This window comes from Poecilia mexicana, unplaced genomic scaffold (assembly GCF_051168715.1).
Source record: "Poecilia mexicana isolate PSO_F unplaced genomic scaffold, ASM5116871v1 scaffold_23, whole genome shotgun sequence".
NCBI lineage: Eukaryota > Metazoa > Chordata > Actinopteri > Cyprinodontiformes > Poeciliidae > Poecilia > Poecilia mexicana.
Window position 1 is genome coordinate 16,505,329 of NW_028263392.1, and position 16,330 is coordinate 16,521,658.

The 16,330-nt window shown below is 36.3% G+C and overlaps 1 protein-coding gene across 2 annotated transcripts; it reads right to left on the bottom strand.

Moving 5' to 3' along the window:
- Window positions 1-176: 176 nt before the first annotated feature.
- Window positions 177-14,604, bottom strand: LOC106922699 (CD9 antigen). Of its 2 annotated transcripts, none has more exons than XM_014995333.2 (8): window positions 14,449-14,604; window positions 5,464-5,566; window positions 3,917-4,014; window positions 3,588-3,662; window positions 2,386-2,487; window positions 2,207-2,296; window positions 1,857-1,940; window positions 177-736 (listed from the first exon to the last, which is right to left on the bottom strand). In XM_014995333.2, exons 1-8 carry the CDS (start codon window positions 14,515-14,517, stop codon window positions 671-673), a joined length of 687 nt encoding a protein of 228 aa, XP_014850819.2. In that variant the 5' UTR covers window positions 14,518-14,604; the 3' UTR covers window positions 177-670. The 2 variants fall into 2 exon arrangements, with proteins under 2 accessions (XP_014850819.2, XP_014850820.2); XM_014995334.2 differs by lacking the exon at window positions 14,449-14,604 and adding an exon at window positions 11,839-12,048.
- Between the last annotated feature and the right edge of the window lie 1,726 nt (window positions 14,605-16,330).

The window sequence follows — 16,330 nt, forward strand, 5'->3', positions numbered from 1 at the left end:
ACCACAAATATCTGACTTAATTTAAATAGTCTGAAATCTCAATTTTAAAATGCCTTAACTGCTCCCCCCCACACCTAAACAAGACCCCATGTTCCCCTTCAGTAGATTTAAAAGTGCATTGTCGTTAGAAACCTGAATTGAAATCACCTTGAAAACAATTGAGAAACACTGAAAAATACTTTTGTAACACAAATAAACGTTTATTAGATCCTTATTTGGCATCTTAAACATGAACTGCATTCATCATACTTGGATAAAACTCCACAGTTCTTAATTAAAAAAAGAAACCCTTACTGTGTCAAAATATTTAGTAATCCACCAATAAAAAGTTGGGTTACATCACAAATCTTTAGTGCATTTGTAAACAAAACAAGTGGATTTTAACATAAGATTAAAAAACAAAAACAGAAGTGTCCACCAGAGGGAAGAAGAGTCCTAAGTGTTACCTTTTGTTTCATGAAAACTAAGTTTATTTTGAAAGCACAAAATATTTCAGTTCTGCCTTGTGTACAAAAATAATCTTCCTGCAAATCCTAAACATGGTAGAGGCTTCATACACTCAGATTGATATGTCCATCTGTTATGAATCCAACTAGCAAATTAAAATTGCTTAAACTCAAAAGCAGCAGGTTACAAACATGATAAATATAAAAAGTAGTATTTTTCCAGTTTACACAAATTCTCTGGACCTCTTGATGGCACAGCAAAGCATCATGCTGAAGATCATTCCAAAGATCTGCAGGAAAATAAATTGGCACAAATTACTTCCGAAAGATGCATCTGAGCAAAAATCATGTATAAAGAATAGCGGAATGAGGATCAACTTCTGCCTGCCGGAGCTTAATTTATCTTTTTATATTTTTTAAAAGTAGTAATTGGATGTGTTCTCAAAAGTATTGGTTATTGTATTTGAGTTTATATTTAGGATTGTTCTGCTCCTTCTGCTAAAGGACAAAAAGTCTATATCTTGTATCAACGACTCTTGAACAAATACAACCTGGAAAGTTATCCTACAGTTGGATTTAATATTTTTTGGCAAACAATGAAATATGTACCAACAACCTCATCAATATTCAAATTTTACCTCACTGCAGGCATAAACCCTTCCCCTCATGGCAAACTTCATATTTTTATGAAATGTCATCATGAATGAACCAATAATGTTAAGTATTTTACCAATTGTAAAAAGTGCAGAATTTCCACTTTATTAGTGGAAAAGTTAATCCAAATGTCTGCTAGAGTAGCATTTTCACCCATGGAAAAACTGAGCTAAAGTTGTGATAAACTGCAAGTTTTTGCCAATGGAAAGGCTGAACCAAATTTTTTATTTTTTTATTTTTATTTTTTACCTAGAAACAATAGGCTAAAAGTTAGCCCAGTTAGGATTTTTACAAATGAAAAACTTAAGCTAAACAACATTTGTCAAATTAATAGTTTAAAAGCTGAGCTATGTGTGCAAAATTAGCATATTTAACCAATGGAAAAGGTAAGCCAAGTTTTTGAATTAGCATTTTTACTTTTAGAAAGAGTAGGTTAAAGTTAGCCTAGTTAGGATTGTTTTACCAGTGGAAAACCTAAATCTTTGCCACAGTTTAAAAGCTGAGGCAAGTGTGTGCTAAAGTAGCATTTTTATCCAGTGGAAATGAGCTTTTTCACTTGTGGAAAGGCTAGCTCCAAGCTATCCTAGTTAGGATTTTTTTTTTACTGGACAAAGATAGACATTTGTTAAATTAGTGTTTGCACCAGTAGAAAAGCCGAGCTATCTTTTTATCTTGAATACACTTCCTTATTTGTCTAATGCACTAAACATCAATGTAGCTTTTAACTTTCAGGGCTTTCTTTGGTTGCACACTCACCATGATGACTCCGATACCGATCCCAACTCCACCGATGATGTGCAGCTTGTTGTTGAATACTTCGTCGATGGCTTTTGGGCAGCTCTGTAAGAAAATAAGTTGTGCATTAAGCAAATTTCTTACTAATGGATATTTTTAGGCTTTTTCTACCTTAACATCTATAGATTAAAGAAACTGGTGAAAAGTCAAACAGTATGAAGTATGTTTTTAAATGCATTTTAAAACCTGTTAAAAATCTATAACTTTGGTTGACTTTTGCACATTATACTGTTCTCCAGCCTTTTAACAAAATTCAGTTTTAAAAGTTTTACTTGAGGAAGACCATCACTGCTTCAAATTAATCTCAATACCGTGGTAACGAGGACAGCCAGTCCTTCCTGCTTCGGACAGATGTCTTTGGCAGCATCGAACAAGCTTCCTGTAGGACCGCAGCAGTCCAGCTGTGAAATAGAAACCATTCAGAGTCTAAGCTGGTTGGTCATTTGTTGATGACTGGATAAAGAAGGAAGAATCAGGTGTGGGCTCTCACCCCAAAGTGGATGAGGCGGAGGGTCTCCTTCAGCGCTTCCTGTTTGGTGTTCTTGTAGTTGTCGAAGGTCTGCTTATAAAACTCGGTAACTTCCTCTATCACCTGTAGAGACAGGAAAACGTATGCAAAACTTATCAAAGTTTTTGCATATCAGTGTGTGGGGTTGATTTATGGAATGGATTAAATGATGGGCCTAACCAAGTACAAAACAAAAGAGCTTATTGGGAAATATGTTGCATAGGATTGGCGTCTCAAAGACCAAAATGCTATTGGCAATTTTTAAAATCTATAAATAATTGTACATTTAAAGATGAGAATGAAGTTTAAGTGTCATTCAATGTAGGAACAATTTAAAAGTCTATTTGATGTGGGGAGATTTAAATGTTTGTAGGTTATGAGTATGAGAGAAGCAGGAAATCCTAAGATCTTCCTGCTCATTCTCAAACAAATTATGGAAAATTGCATGTCAACAGGCATGACAATTTGTTGTATTTTTTCCTGCTTTTAGTTTGTGCTTGTTCAAAATAAAATAAATTTACAAGAGTTTTCACATCAGATTTACAATATCAATAGAAAACATGTCCAATGATTTCCCATTGTGCCCCACAAACTGCTTCAAAATAAAATGAGAACAGCTCAAGTGTTTGAGCTACAAAAATGTTTAAGTTGACAGGAAGTTTGAAAATATCACCAAGTAATTATGTTATTGGGAAAAAATTTATAATATTCAAATACCAATTCTAAAGTATTAAAAAAGGGAGAAAATATATATATTTTAATTGTACTTTTTTATACTCCCCATGCTTCCAACCATTTCACCAAAGAGGCCAACTTGTCTTTGCAATCACCATTACTGGTGTTTAAAACATTATAATAAATAAATATACAACACTTAGCTTGATGGGGTTCAAGCATTTCATACCCTGAACTGATATGAAATGCTAATATCATGATACCTTTTTCAGCTTTAGAGTCCAGGCCTAATAAAAACAGCTTCAACTTACTGCTGGATAGGCCCACGTTTCTGGATCAACAACTTTTTTTATTGCCCATATGTGAAGTTACAATGTTTGGAGAAACTGAATACAGCAAAAGAAAACCAAAAAAATTAAAACTAAAAACAGCATGACTGAAAATGATTAACTTTTCAATAATATTCCATTTTATTAGTGAAAAGGGTTTACCGTAGGTTTTAGTCATACCTTGTCTCTGTTGGAGAGTCCCCAGATCCCTGCAGCCACTTCAGCAGCAAAGATGATGAGCAGGAAGATGAAGAACTAGACCAAGAAACAAAAATGTATTTTGTTAAACTGCTACCTTTACCACCTTACCCTACTGTATCCCCCTGTGCAATTGTATTGATCCATTTGCATTTCTCCGTTTAGAAGCTGATGGGTATTAATAAGATGAATATAATTTGTATTTCTTTATATAAAAAGCAAAGACATTTCCCTTTAACATTTTACATTAAAATAAAGACCATCTTGTTTGCTAATTTGATTATTTTTACTGGAGTTCTGTAAAGACTCACCAGTCCCAGCATGCAGGGTGACTCCTTAATGGCTCCACAGCATCCCAGGAATCCCACCACCATCATTAACCCTCCTGCAGCAATCAGCAGGTACACACCTGTGAGGAAACAAGCCGAGTCACTGAGGGGGAACCTGGAGGCTTACACCGAGATTCATGCTACAGAAAACGGGGGAAGCAAAAAGTATACATGAACAAAAACTGAGCTTCAACAGCATGTTTGGAAATATTGAAAAGAAATATTCTCGTACCAAAGTATTACAAATTGATGTTTACAAGCCGTTTTTTCTATTAAGTATGATTATTTTCACCTTACAGCTAATGAAAACATTTAAAGATTAGAATATTACATCAGCCAATAAAAACATGCTTTTCATGCAGGAATGTGGGAGTTTATAAAAAAGTATCTTGAATATCTACCCAAGATTGTTATTGTGAAAAGATACTAGAAAAAAAAAATGTTTTTTTTAATGGAAAAGCTCCAGATAAAGTAAGCTTTTCCATCAAAAAGAAAATGGGCAGCTGCTAACTGGAAAAGCTTATGAAAAGTTCACTAAATGCTTTTTTTACAAATAGGAAAGATAAGGTTAGGCAAATACTTTATAAATTGGAAAAGCTCAAATCAAAAGAAAATCAGGGAATCCAATTGTTTTAAATGGAAAAACATTTTTACTTTGTCAGCAAACTGCCAGCAAATTTCTGCAAGTCTTGACTTATTTTAAAGCACATCTGGTAACACCATCATATTGACCACTTACTGCAAACATTTGTGCTTTTGGTAACCAATCATATATCTGCCTGTGGAATAAAACTTTATATTCAAAAATGATTTTGAAAATTAAAGTAAAAATGGCAAAAAATCTGACTGACGAGGAATCAGCTTTTCTAAATTTCCAATTTCCAGATGGAGGAATATTTCATCAGTATGTTTTCACAAACCCAGATCTGGATTTCTGAACCACAGAAGGGATTTAGAAGCCGTAAAGATGATTTGATGTTTTCTTCAACTTATTTTATGTGGATGAGTCATAATTCAAGGATATGAAGATTAAATGTGGGAGAACAACAACCATCAGCACACAAATCCCCCACTCCGAAGCTGTAATTAAGATGTTTGTCATTTTATTCCTCTGTCACCCTGCTTCCCACTTGAAGGTGGAGGCGAAACAAAGCCCCGGAGAGAGCGAGCCGGTCTCTGGGACGGATCCTCCGAGACGTCAGGAGCACAAAGACCCGACTGTCCCACTGAGAATAAAGACGGCTGTGTGTGGAGAGCACCGGCAGGTCACAGGAGCCGCCCCACTGTGGACCGCCCTCATTCAGCGGCGCCGACTGCAGCTCAGTCCGGCACAAAACCATCAACTCATTTAGGAGTTTATAGACCAGAGATCATCACAAGAAAACGAAGCGTGGATGGTTCGTTAAAACGAGAATTAAACACAAAGACTTGAACAGCAGACGCAATGGTTTAAAGAGACATTTGTCTAAGTCTGTATTAGGAACGTGCTACTTTTTTTTTTTACATATAAAAAATATTTTAAACCTTACCAGTGAAGAAGACAGAGGGCGAGTCTACTCCTTCAAACAGTGGTTTGGTCCTGGAGTCGAAACGAAGCCATAATCCCACAGCCAGCACTCCAGTACCTGCAAGCTACAGGAAGACGAGATGACGTTACTGCCAAACCTCACATTTACCTTCTCATTTTATACGCTCTGAACTTCAGATCAGCCGTTCCTAAAACAATTCACCTTTAATGTTTAGGTACAAACACAGGGCTCTCAAAGACAAACTTTAGTTTTGTAAAGAACGCTTAACACTGGAAGATATTTTAAATATGGAAAATAAAACCAAAAATAATAAAATGTAAAGAAACAAAAAAATATGGATTATGAAAAAAAAAATTCTGCTTCAAATAAAATCAGAACAGAAATTGAGCTCACTTTAATTCATCATGCGATTAAACATAATGAGGCAGACCTGACAAAATCACGATAAATTAAAAATGAGCTCAATTTTCACTTGCATGATTATCGTTTTCAAAAAAAAAAAAAAAACACTGGATGATAAAAGTCTTCAGTCTGGTGTTTTGGTCAAACTGGCCTTTTTTACAAGGACATTTTCTTTGCAGAGACTTCCTAATTCATTTTGTTTATTTTTAAACGTCTTCCTGTTCCGGTGTTAAATGTTAAAATTTAAAGTTTGATCTTTGAGAATGTTTTCTTATATTATGCCATTATCATATTAATACTTAAATAATGTCTGAGACAATTTATTATCCAGCTGAATTTCCTACCATGACAGATTTATAATGAAGTTTAATTAGAAATTTGCCGAAGTCTGGATTGAAGCTGCGTGTCAAAATAAGGAAAATCCTGAGTTTTGCATAAACTGATTACACATCAAGTCACCTGAACCTCAGGAGAAAAAAACCCCAACAGGTTGACTGGTTTAGCCTCAATACAAACCAGTTTTAAAAACATGCGGTTGGTACATGCGTTCAAGGAGTTATGAATGTGGGAGGCCTGAGGGCATAAAAACAATAAAACCACATTTTATTAAAGTTAGTTGTTGCTGCTGCTACGGGTGACGCAACATTAAAATCTAAAGATCTAAAACACGAAATTATGACAGGAAAGCAAAAGTAGAAGAAATCTGTAAGGCATTGCAGACATTTTCATGCCTAATCTCATTGAGTTGACCAATTTTTAAATTCGTTAAAAGAAGCAACATGCCACGGTGTTTAAGAAAAATATCTGGTGAAATGTTTCGTCTGTCTGGAGGAGCAATTCTCCAACCGTTTCTCAAAACACACAAAAACAGTCATTTGTCTCCTCCAAAACAAAACTGACTCACTGTATCCGTGGCAACAGCTTACATCATCTTCATTGTCACCCAAATAACCGCTGCAACGTCCCGCGGTATGACTCACGTGGTTGAACAGGGAGATTCACACGAAGTGAAGCGGCTCAAACTGACCTGAATGATCAACTCCGAGTGGAAATTAATGAATTAATGAAGTGGAACCAGAAAAAAAAATCTCTCTTTGTAAAGTGTTACATTATTTTTACTGATATTTATAAAGATTACAATCTTTTCTCAGTTGAAAACATGAAATGCAAAAAACACCCAACTAATATTTAAATGTTTATGTGATACTTTCTACATTAAAGCCCTGTGGGAAACACTCGGTAACATTTATCCCTGTTCCTCATCTTCACGTCAGCTGGCAGGTACAGTTTTGTTAAAGTTTTAGCCATTTCCTTTGGCATCCCAAACAAAACTGACATAACTTTTACAGCTAGCAGCAGTCCAATACGAGATTTATTTCTGAGCCAATTAAAGTTTGTGTTAGTTTTAACCTTATTTATTGATATAATTAACAATACGAGTCAGATGGTTCCTCTCTGTGGACGTATTTAGGTCAGGTTCATGCTCAGAAACAAGAGCCAGACCCAGGCAGATAAGAATGTTTTAGTTCATTTTACCAGATAGGAAATTATTACACTTAAATTTACGTCAATAGCTTATGTTCAAATTATCAAATGTATTCATCAGCTCAGCATTCTTAGCCACAAGATGCTGATAGCCGACTGCTGGAGTCATGTTCTGCTCAAAAACAAGATGTGAACATCGTGAGTCATGAGACCGCAACCAGAAGAAGATTACTGCGGCCCAAAGCTCAAACCCGCCGTTAAACTCTGAATCATTTGCAGTCTGTTGTGAAAGACTGTTTTAATCATCAGTTTAGTTCTCTTAAACATAACTTCTTACACAAGTCAAAAAGACAAGACAAATGCAACAACTCTGCATTGACGCAACGGACAAAACCTTGTCAAAACAAAAAAATTTTCCTGTTTGAACATGCAGGTTAGTCATAAAAGGATCTCAGGAGGATAGTTGGAGAATAGGCATTTATTTCTCAACCTGAGCCTGATCAACAGTCTGACCACCATCAACTAAAACTAACATTTTTAGTTAATCGAGTTAGTTGCATTTTAATCAAGACAAAATAAGCAACATTTTTAATTAAAAATAATTTTTGTCTCTAAATCATTGACATACAAGCTCAACAACAGATATTTACTGTTTTTAATCTGTTATTCAACCATCAGTTTGGAGCAAAGTATTTCAGGAATCCCCGATCGTTCAGGGAACTTCTTTAGAAATGTGGACTGGACGCCAACATTAGCATTAGCAACATGTTTAGCATTGAGACGCCATTTTAGGTCAGAATAGCTTCACTGATAGGCTAACTCCTTTCAGCACTATAATTTTTTCCAGCGTCCCATCAGATGGTTTTTTTGAAGCAAATAATAATCCCCCACTGGGTTAAAAGCAACTCTGTCGTCTACCGCTGTTTGTGGATGTTGCTTGTGCACCAGATTTACGGGTGTACCAGAAACAAGTGAATACAAAGGTTCCAACTCAAGACTTCTATAAAAAGAAAACCCAAATAATTACATTACAATTTTTAACATGCTAAAGTCCTAGACTGATTATTTCTCATAAGCAGTAAACCTACAGCACTTATTAGCCGTATAGGCGATTCTAGAGAGGAAAAACAGGGGGCCACTGCCCCTTTAGAACTGCCCCTCATTGACATCTGTTCTGTAGAAATAATACCAAATAAATTTACTTACATTTTCTTTGCCATTGGCACCAGCAAAGAAAATATAACTCATTTCTTGGACCAGATTCACAATATTAACAAATTAAAAACGAAAGTTGTTGAACTTTTAGCTTGTTTTAAGACTGTTTTTATCTGCTAGATTTGGGTTTTGCAACCTGTAGCTCTTAGGATCACTTTATGCTGCATATTTTTCTGTGTTTTTTTAAAACATTTTTATAGTTTTGTTCCCTCATGGCAAATCTGGTCTGGCTTCTGTTATCTGACAAAAATGTCCCCTTCCTGAACAGGAATTGGGTCCAATTATCTGCTCCACATTTCCCAGCAAAAACAGAAGCAGGAAGTCCGGTATCCTAAATGCCCACAGTGGACTGACATTTATGTTTGATAAAAGTCCCCAGGAAACGATGTGAAGGACACAAATGTTAATATAAAAAGCTTTTACTCTCAAAGTTGTCCTTAGCTCTCATAAACCTCAGCAGCAAACATCAAAACAACAAATCAAGAGATTTTATCCAAGACATCTGATCACAGCAACAGTTTAGTGACCAGCTTCAGTTTAAAAAGAAAAAAAACAGATCAAGTCTGGTGTTCAGTTTTATCTCCAGTGGCTCGGAGAGGAACATCGCAGCAGCTCACTGTTCTGTACCGCTAACCAGAGCATGACATCAACAAATCTCATCTCTACCATCAGAGTAAACAGGAGCTTTAAGTAGGTGACTAACCTGCCAGCAAACCACATTAACCAACGACGCTACACTCAGTCCGTCAAAATAAAACCTGCATGAGCATTTTCACTAATTTCCAATTTAAAAGAAAGAAAAACAGAAAATATGTTTCAGGAACTTTTAATCTCTGAGGTTGGGTCCAAATATTATCTGGACCCACAAAGCAAAATATTCTGACTGCTTCTAAAAACAACCCAAGTGCTTTAAATAAAATCCCCTGGCTGTTTTTGGAAAATTAATGCTTCTTGGTTTCTGGAAAAATGAGCCGTTTCAAAAACTTGCAGACTGTCAAGTCACACTCATGAGGAATGGCCCCGTTACCTAGCAACCTCAGCCAAGCCCAGCACGTCACCTAGCAACCCAGGCTGAGTTCAAGGACATTTGGTCAGCTAGTTTTCCCGCTGCTGGAAAAGATACGCGTTTGAACAAATACTCCGATCCTAACCTGTTCAATGAAGAGTAACAGGCCACCTTTAAGACAAGCCCACCTTTCAGGCGTCTGAGATTCATCTTTATTCCACCAGCCAGGCAAAGAGACGATCCAAAATGTTTTGTCATTTAATCCATGGCAATTTGGGGGGGGGGGGGGTTCCAGCTACTCATATTTCTAACTTGATTTCGAGCTGAAGCCAACACATTCTTTGGCTGAAATTCAATGTTTTTGCAAGATCGGTCTTAATTCCAATAAAACCCGACCGCAATCACAGCTCTGTGTGAGCGGTTACGTCGCCACAGCAACCCGCATGCGCAGAAGAACGTAGACGTCACACAGCGGCGCTGTTTACTGAAGTAATAATGGCCGCCGCCGTCTTTGAATTTCAAATGGATTTTAAAGTTATTCAGAGCAGACAGCATCGTCACTGAATCACAACCAGACGAAAGAAGCTGATAAAAGGATGCGTTCACACTGCAGCCTGAAGTGATTCAATTCCGATTTTTTTGATGTAATGCAACCTGTATCCGATCCTTTCATGGCAGTATGAACAGCACAGGTCGAATTCTTTTTCAAATGTGACCCATATCCTATTCATATCCGATTCAAATGTGACCTAATGTTCTGGCCGCATTCATCTGAACTGAATGTCACTGACTCAACAAATCTCAATATTCTGCGTCCTGATAAGCACAAGCAGGAAAAACAACCATGACGGATTATATGAGGATTAAGTTGTTAATATGCTGCTGTGGTTGGACAACAACTTCAAATATGTAAGCTAAGCTCCACCGTTAGCCTCCATGTTTACTTCCGCAAACACTGAGCACTTCTTTTTATGGCAGTTGGCAGAACACTGATAACGCTGACGCCATGGCGCCCTCTACTGCGCATGCGGGACACTTTCTGGTCGTTTGCCCGTTCACACTGCAGAACGCATACAGGTCGCATTTACTGGCAGTGTGAACGGCCCCGGCAAAAAAAAAATCGGAATTGCAAAAAAAAAAAAAAAAAAAAAATCGGAATTGAGTCACTTCAGGCTGCAGTGTGAACGCACCCAAAGAAAGCCTAGCTAACAGAATTATGACGCATGTCACGTGACGTAAAAGTAGCCGTTCAAAGTGCGGTGAAAAAACGTGAACGTAACCTGCGTAGAGGAGAGGGAACAAGAGTCGACTAGCATGTGGAAGAAATACACAAAACATTTAATTGTTCCTCAAAAACCGCAGAAAATTTTTAAAATCTCACTAGTTTCCACATCACAGCAAAACATTCAAATTACAAATTGTACAAATTTGTTAAAAAAAACAAATAAATTTGGTCCTTTAAAAGATCATTCTAAGCTGGAAACATTGATTCACCTCCAAGTCATTAAAACAAAGATGTAACCTTTGCTGAAGGGGTTTACAGTCATCAAAATGTTTGTCAAAAATAACTAAAGACGTAATAATCACTATGGAGCGATTAACCTCATCCAGGTTACTGGGAAATCACCCAGTATAATCTCACAGATGGGCTGCAAAGTAATCAGAGCTTCAGATGAAGCAACATTATTATCTCGTCTCCCTCCTAACATGGAAAACTGAAGATTTTTCATCATGTTTTAGTTTAACTCGATAGAAATAAGGAGGAACAGTTTTTATTACAAAACTTTTAGTTTTTAAGATGTTTTCAGTCATCATGGACCAACATGAATATAAATCACAGTAAGCAGTTTTTAACACCGGCAGTCTATTACTCAACACATCATTCAAATTAGTCATTTTTTTATACTTTGACCATTTTCTTATTCCCTATTTGACTGAGAGTTACAAGAATATTAGAAATAACCAAATAAACTGTCGGTAAAATATCCTTATTAGGGTGAAACTGAGTTAAAACAATAAATGCAGAAGGAAGAAAAAAAATCAAGTAGATTCAGGTTTACAGCAAACATTTTCACAGATTAAAATAAAAATGGAGGTCAGCTTGTCAATATGTGAAACATTATTAAATCCAGCAGCATGAAAACAACACACTTAGGTTCATAAAACAGATTTATGAAACAGCTGCCGAACGTATCAAATAAAAACAGCCACAGTCTAAAGCTGGAACTCGTACCAAGCTGAGCAAACAGGCTGAGGTTGTTACATACCCAGAAGAGGAAGTTGAAGACAAACATGACATATTTGATGCACTGCATTCCATTCATGGCTCTTAGTTTAGGATTAAACTTTCCTCAGCAGAAAATACGAGCTTCCAACTCGGCAGAAGAGGGAAAAGGAGAATCTGCTCTCAGGGGAAAGGAACCACACCTTTGTGAGGCTCACCTGGGAACTGTTGGGGGAGGAGGAAGTGCTTTGCTTGAGGAAAAGGTGTATCTAACATGGAGGGAAGGGAGGAGCTTCACTGGTTTCCACCAGAAAACAGGAACTGTGCTGTTTAACAGCTCAGCCTGCAGGTGAAAGCAATTAACAGGCTCTGAGGAGCAGAACCGGGCCAGAAACTAAGATTTAACGACCCAAACCGCGATTTCATCAGGAATTACTAAACTCAACAGAAAACGGCAGTGGAAACATTTCTTACAGCTATTTGTATGAAGAAAAAATGTCTTCAATTTAATGAAAATAGCCTGAATGTTCATGGATGGAAGGAATGTGGCTCCAAAAATAAACTAACCAATCAACACATAAAACATGATAATTTCTCACTTTCACTGGAATTTACAAAATATCACAATAAATAGATGTATTCATTATATATGAATAAAAATAAATGAACCAGAGGCATTTACAGTTTCAGTTATCGACCCATTATGTTTGAGTTTTAGATTATTTCAGGCTTTTAATGGTTTATTTGAATCATTTTAAATATTCAACAGTCATTAAAAATGAGTTTGCATGTTTAAGCTCTTTTTTTATTTTTATCTGATTGTTTATTACTCTGTTTTTGTTTTAATGATATAAAGCACTTTGAAATGCCTTGCTTGATTTAAACATTTTCAACTTTTGCAAATTTTTCTTGTTTTATGGATTTTAGATAATTTCAGGCTTTTGATGATTTATTTGAATTATTGAAATTACCCAACATTCATCTGCAATAAAAAGTGAGAGTTGGTTGGAAACCTTGACATCCTGGTTGCATATTTGGCCTCTCCTCTTGGTAGAAACAACAGATTTTCTTTAAATTATTTGTTTTCTTTCTGCATAAATGTAATAGATATTGGTTATTTATTTCATTAGTGAGCGATTCACCAGAAATAAAGACTAAAACCAAGATATTTGGAATGGATATCTTGGTTTTAGTCTTTATTTCTGGCTGTCTGAGCCTCTACAGGTGTATTGTCAGCCCAGTGGGACGGCTGCTGGTTGAGGTAACTGGAGCTGCTCTCAGTTCCCAGCAGGCCCAGTTCAACCAAACAACAGCAGCTTTGTTTCCCAGCTGCTGCAGTCGGTGCAGATTTCTGCTGTCAGCGAAATTAACCAACTGATAACTGTTTACTGGATCTGAAATATAACCTGAAGACATCAACAAACTGAACATTTTCTGTGTTAACTATTGTCGTAGAGAAAAGTGAACTTTTACTCTGGTTTATGGTGAAGTTAAAAGGTGGAAAGTCTCAACACTGCCCCCCTGTGGAAGGTATCAGAACTACAAACACAACGAATGTTGAGTTGCATTTGTATATCAGAAATGGAAAAATTGCAAGAACAAAATCAGACCTTTTGAGATTAATCTCAGAAATGTCTTTTTTTTATTTCTGAGATTAATCTCCAAATGTTAAACTGTTTTCTAGCAAATTTTCTACTTTCCAAATTCAAAAATTTCTGACTTTTTTCTAGAAAATTACTGAGGTTCTTTGGAGAAAATTAACTCCTTTTCTCTATCTGCAATGGCCCTAATGGGCTAGTACATCAACACATTTTTAGCTAAGTAACAAATAGTCGATCAGAAAATTACTCAAATAAGAGTAAAAAAGTATTTGGTGAGTTCAAGCAACAGAGATTTAAAGAGGAGCAGCAAAAGAAAATGAGGTGGATTAGCAGTGGAAATCATCTCTGCTGTTAGCATGTTAGCATGAGACTCTCATACAGCAACAGTCTTCAGTCAGAGTCCTCTTCAGATTTGCTGCAAGACTGACTGCTACTGGAGACTCTTTGATACGAGATACATTTAATTTCTCTTTGGGATAAATAAACAAATTTCAATTTAATTTCAATCAGAATCAAAATAATTTCAGTTTTTACCTGCTCATTATTTCATTATTTATAGACATCGATAAAGGGAGAAAAAATATGCAGCCACAGAGGCTGAATATTTGTGGATATTTGCTGGTGTCAAAAGGTCATACATTTGCTAGAAAAAAAAGACAATTTACCACAACAAATGTGTGATATTAAACTAAGATATCTGTCAACTTTGAAAGTAAAATGACATAATATTTCCCCCCCACATCAACATGTGCAGAAATAGTTATTTTCTCATTATTTTTTTCATTAACATTATGCCATATCAGTGCATATAAACACCATTGGTTAATAATTAGTCCAACTTTAAGCTTAATTCACAATTTTATTAAAGTTTTTCTTCTCTGCTGCTATGAATTGTAAAAAATCTGTGAAATTACCCATTTGGCTAGTTTTATAAAGTGATAAAACTAAAGTAAAATGTCAGTTAATCGTTTTTTGTTTTGTTTTTGTTGGTTTTTTAGCTTAAAGAAAATCTCCTCCAGTGTTTAAAGCCGGAGTATTTCATGTTTACTCACCCAGAAGACAAAGTTGAAGATGAAGATTGCGTATTTGACGCACAGCTCCCAGCTGGACAGGATGGTCATCTCTGCGGTGTCCTCGGACCTTTCAGCGGGGAGAAAACGGAGAGAACTCCAGCTGTTCAACGAGCCGCTCGGTTCTTCTGCTCGGCTTCACTTCGGCTGCGCTCGGTAATTTCCGTCAGGGCTTGGCGGCAGTCTCCGGTTGAAGCTGGGAGGAGAGCACATGACCAGCTGCGCTTCAACTCCTACAGAAACACAAGGAGGGGAAAAAATGACATTTTTGTCTTTGTCCTTTGTTTAAACGTCTTTTATTTTCTAAACAAAAGAAAGTAAAGCATGCTAAACATCTGAGGACTTTTAAGGTGAAAACTCAACGAAATCGCGGTTAAAATCTCCTTAGGTCAATATTATTGTCTTCCTTGAGATGACAAATAAATTTAACATTAAACTAAAATGTATCACAATTAAATGCTAAAGAGGAATGATATTCTGTTTAACTGCAATTTATCACGTAACTGAAGAACAGTCTCATAAACAACCAAACGAGTAAATTAGATTATATTGGTGATTATTGACCACTAATTTAAAACACAAGCATCTGAGCTCTTTTTATTTAAAATAAAGTGATTTAGACCTGAATTTATACCAAAATAAGAGCCATTTTATAACAAATGTGAGCAAAACCTTGTTATTGTGCCGCTAATGTCGACAAAGCACAATTTCGCGATTGCGGTGTTTCCATTAAATAAGAAACAATTAAAATCAATGTAAATAAGTTTGTTCAGTGAGAAGTCATGAAGAAACATGACGCCATCTTCCTTCAACTACTTCCTGTCGTCTTTCGCCTGTTTTCCGGTTATATTTGTTAATATTCTGACAATGTCGAAAAGATACAATTTCTCAATTGCGGGAGATTTAAAAAAAATATATTTGGTCACAAGATAAGTCATTACAACATGTTGCGCTACCCTCCTCCTCTTTCCACTTCCTGTTCTCTTCTTCGTCGTTTCCGCCAGTAATAACATCCGGTTGTTGATTAATGACTCCTGTGGATGAAAGTGTTTACATTGTGACTCATTTCAGAGTCACTGCAAAAGCAAAAGAAAAGTTAAATCATCTAAAATATTTTACTTAAATATTTCTACGGCGTTCAAAGTGTTTTATTTCTGTTTTAGACGTTTTAGACGCTGTGAAAAAGAGGAAGTTGAAGGTTAATTGGGGTTATCAACCCAACAAGAGTTAATTTTTCTCTCTAGCTGAAAATATGTGCGAACATTAATGTTCGTTACCAAATTTAATGAGTTTATATTTTTTTAAATGTTTGTTTGCTGTGACAGTTGGCAACAAACGTCAGCAAGCCATTTAAGTAACATTTTCCAAACTTGTGGAAAGGTTTTCTTATTTAAAAAATAAAATAAAGAAATGTAAGGATTAAAACATTTTAGCGCTGTAATCTGTGAGTCAAAACAGAGAAAGCAGGATTTGATCTAAACTTTGAGCCTCGTTCTGGGGGCAGGAAGGTCACCGCCAGCCGAACTCGGTGTTTGTGTTATATTCTCCCGCCTGTTCGGGGAAATGGGGCCATTTTCTTCTTTCTGCACAACAAAAGCAGCAGTGTGAGCGGTCAGCCCACCATTGTTGTTCGCAGCTGCACACAAACACGCAGTGATGGTGATGATGGAGGAGCGGCCCATCAGCTGACCAGAACCAGACAGACACTGAAACACTCTGCACCTTATAGGAAAATATCACATTTTTCTACTTTAGGCATTTTTTCTTAAGGTTTAGGTGTTACATTTTGCTGAATACAAAAATTATGAACTAAATTATTCTTAATCTGATTGTTCTTCATCTGTAAATTCACACAAAAACAACA

Coding starts and splice junctions, on each gene's coding strand:
- LOC106922699 (XM_014995333.2), bottom strand. CDS start 14,517: ATGACCATCCTGTCCAGCTGGGAGCTGTGCGTCAAATACGCAATCTTC. Junction 4,015..5,463: donor GCCCTCTGTCTTCTTCACTG/GTAAGGTTTAAA, acceptor GTTTCCTCACAG/GTGTGTACCTGCTGATTGCT. Junction 2,297..2,385: donor TCCGCCTCATCCACTTTGGG/GTGAGAGCCCAC, acceptor TCTATTTCACAG/CTGGACTGCTGCGGTCCTAC.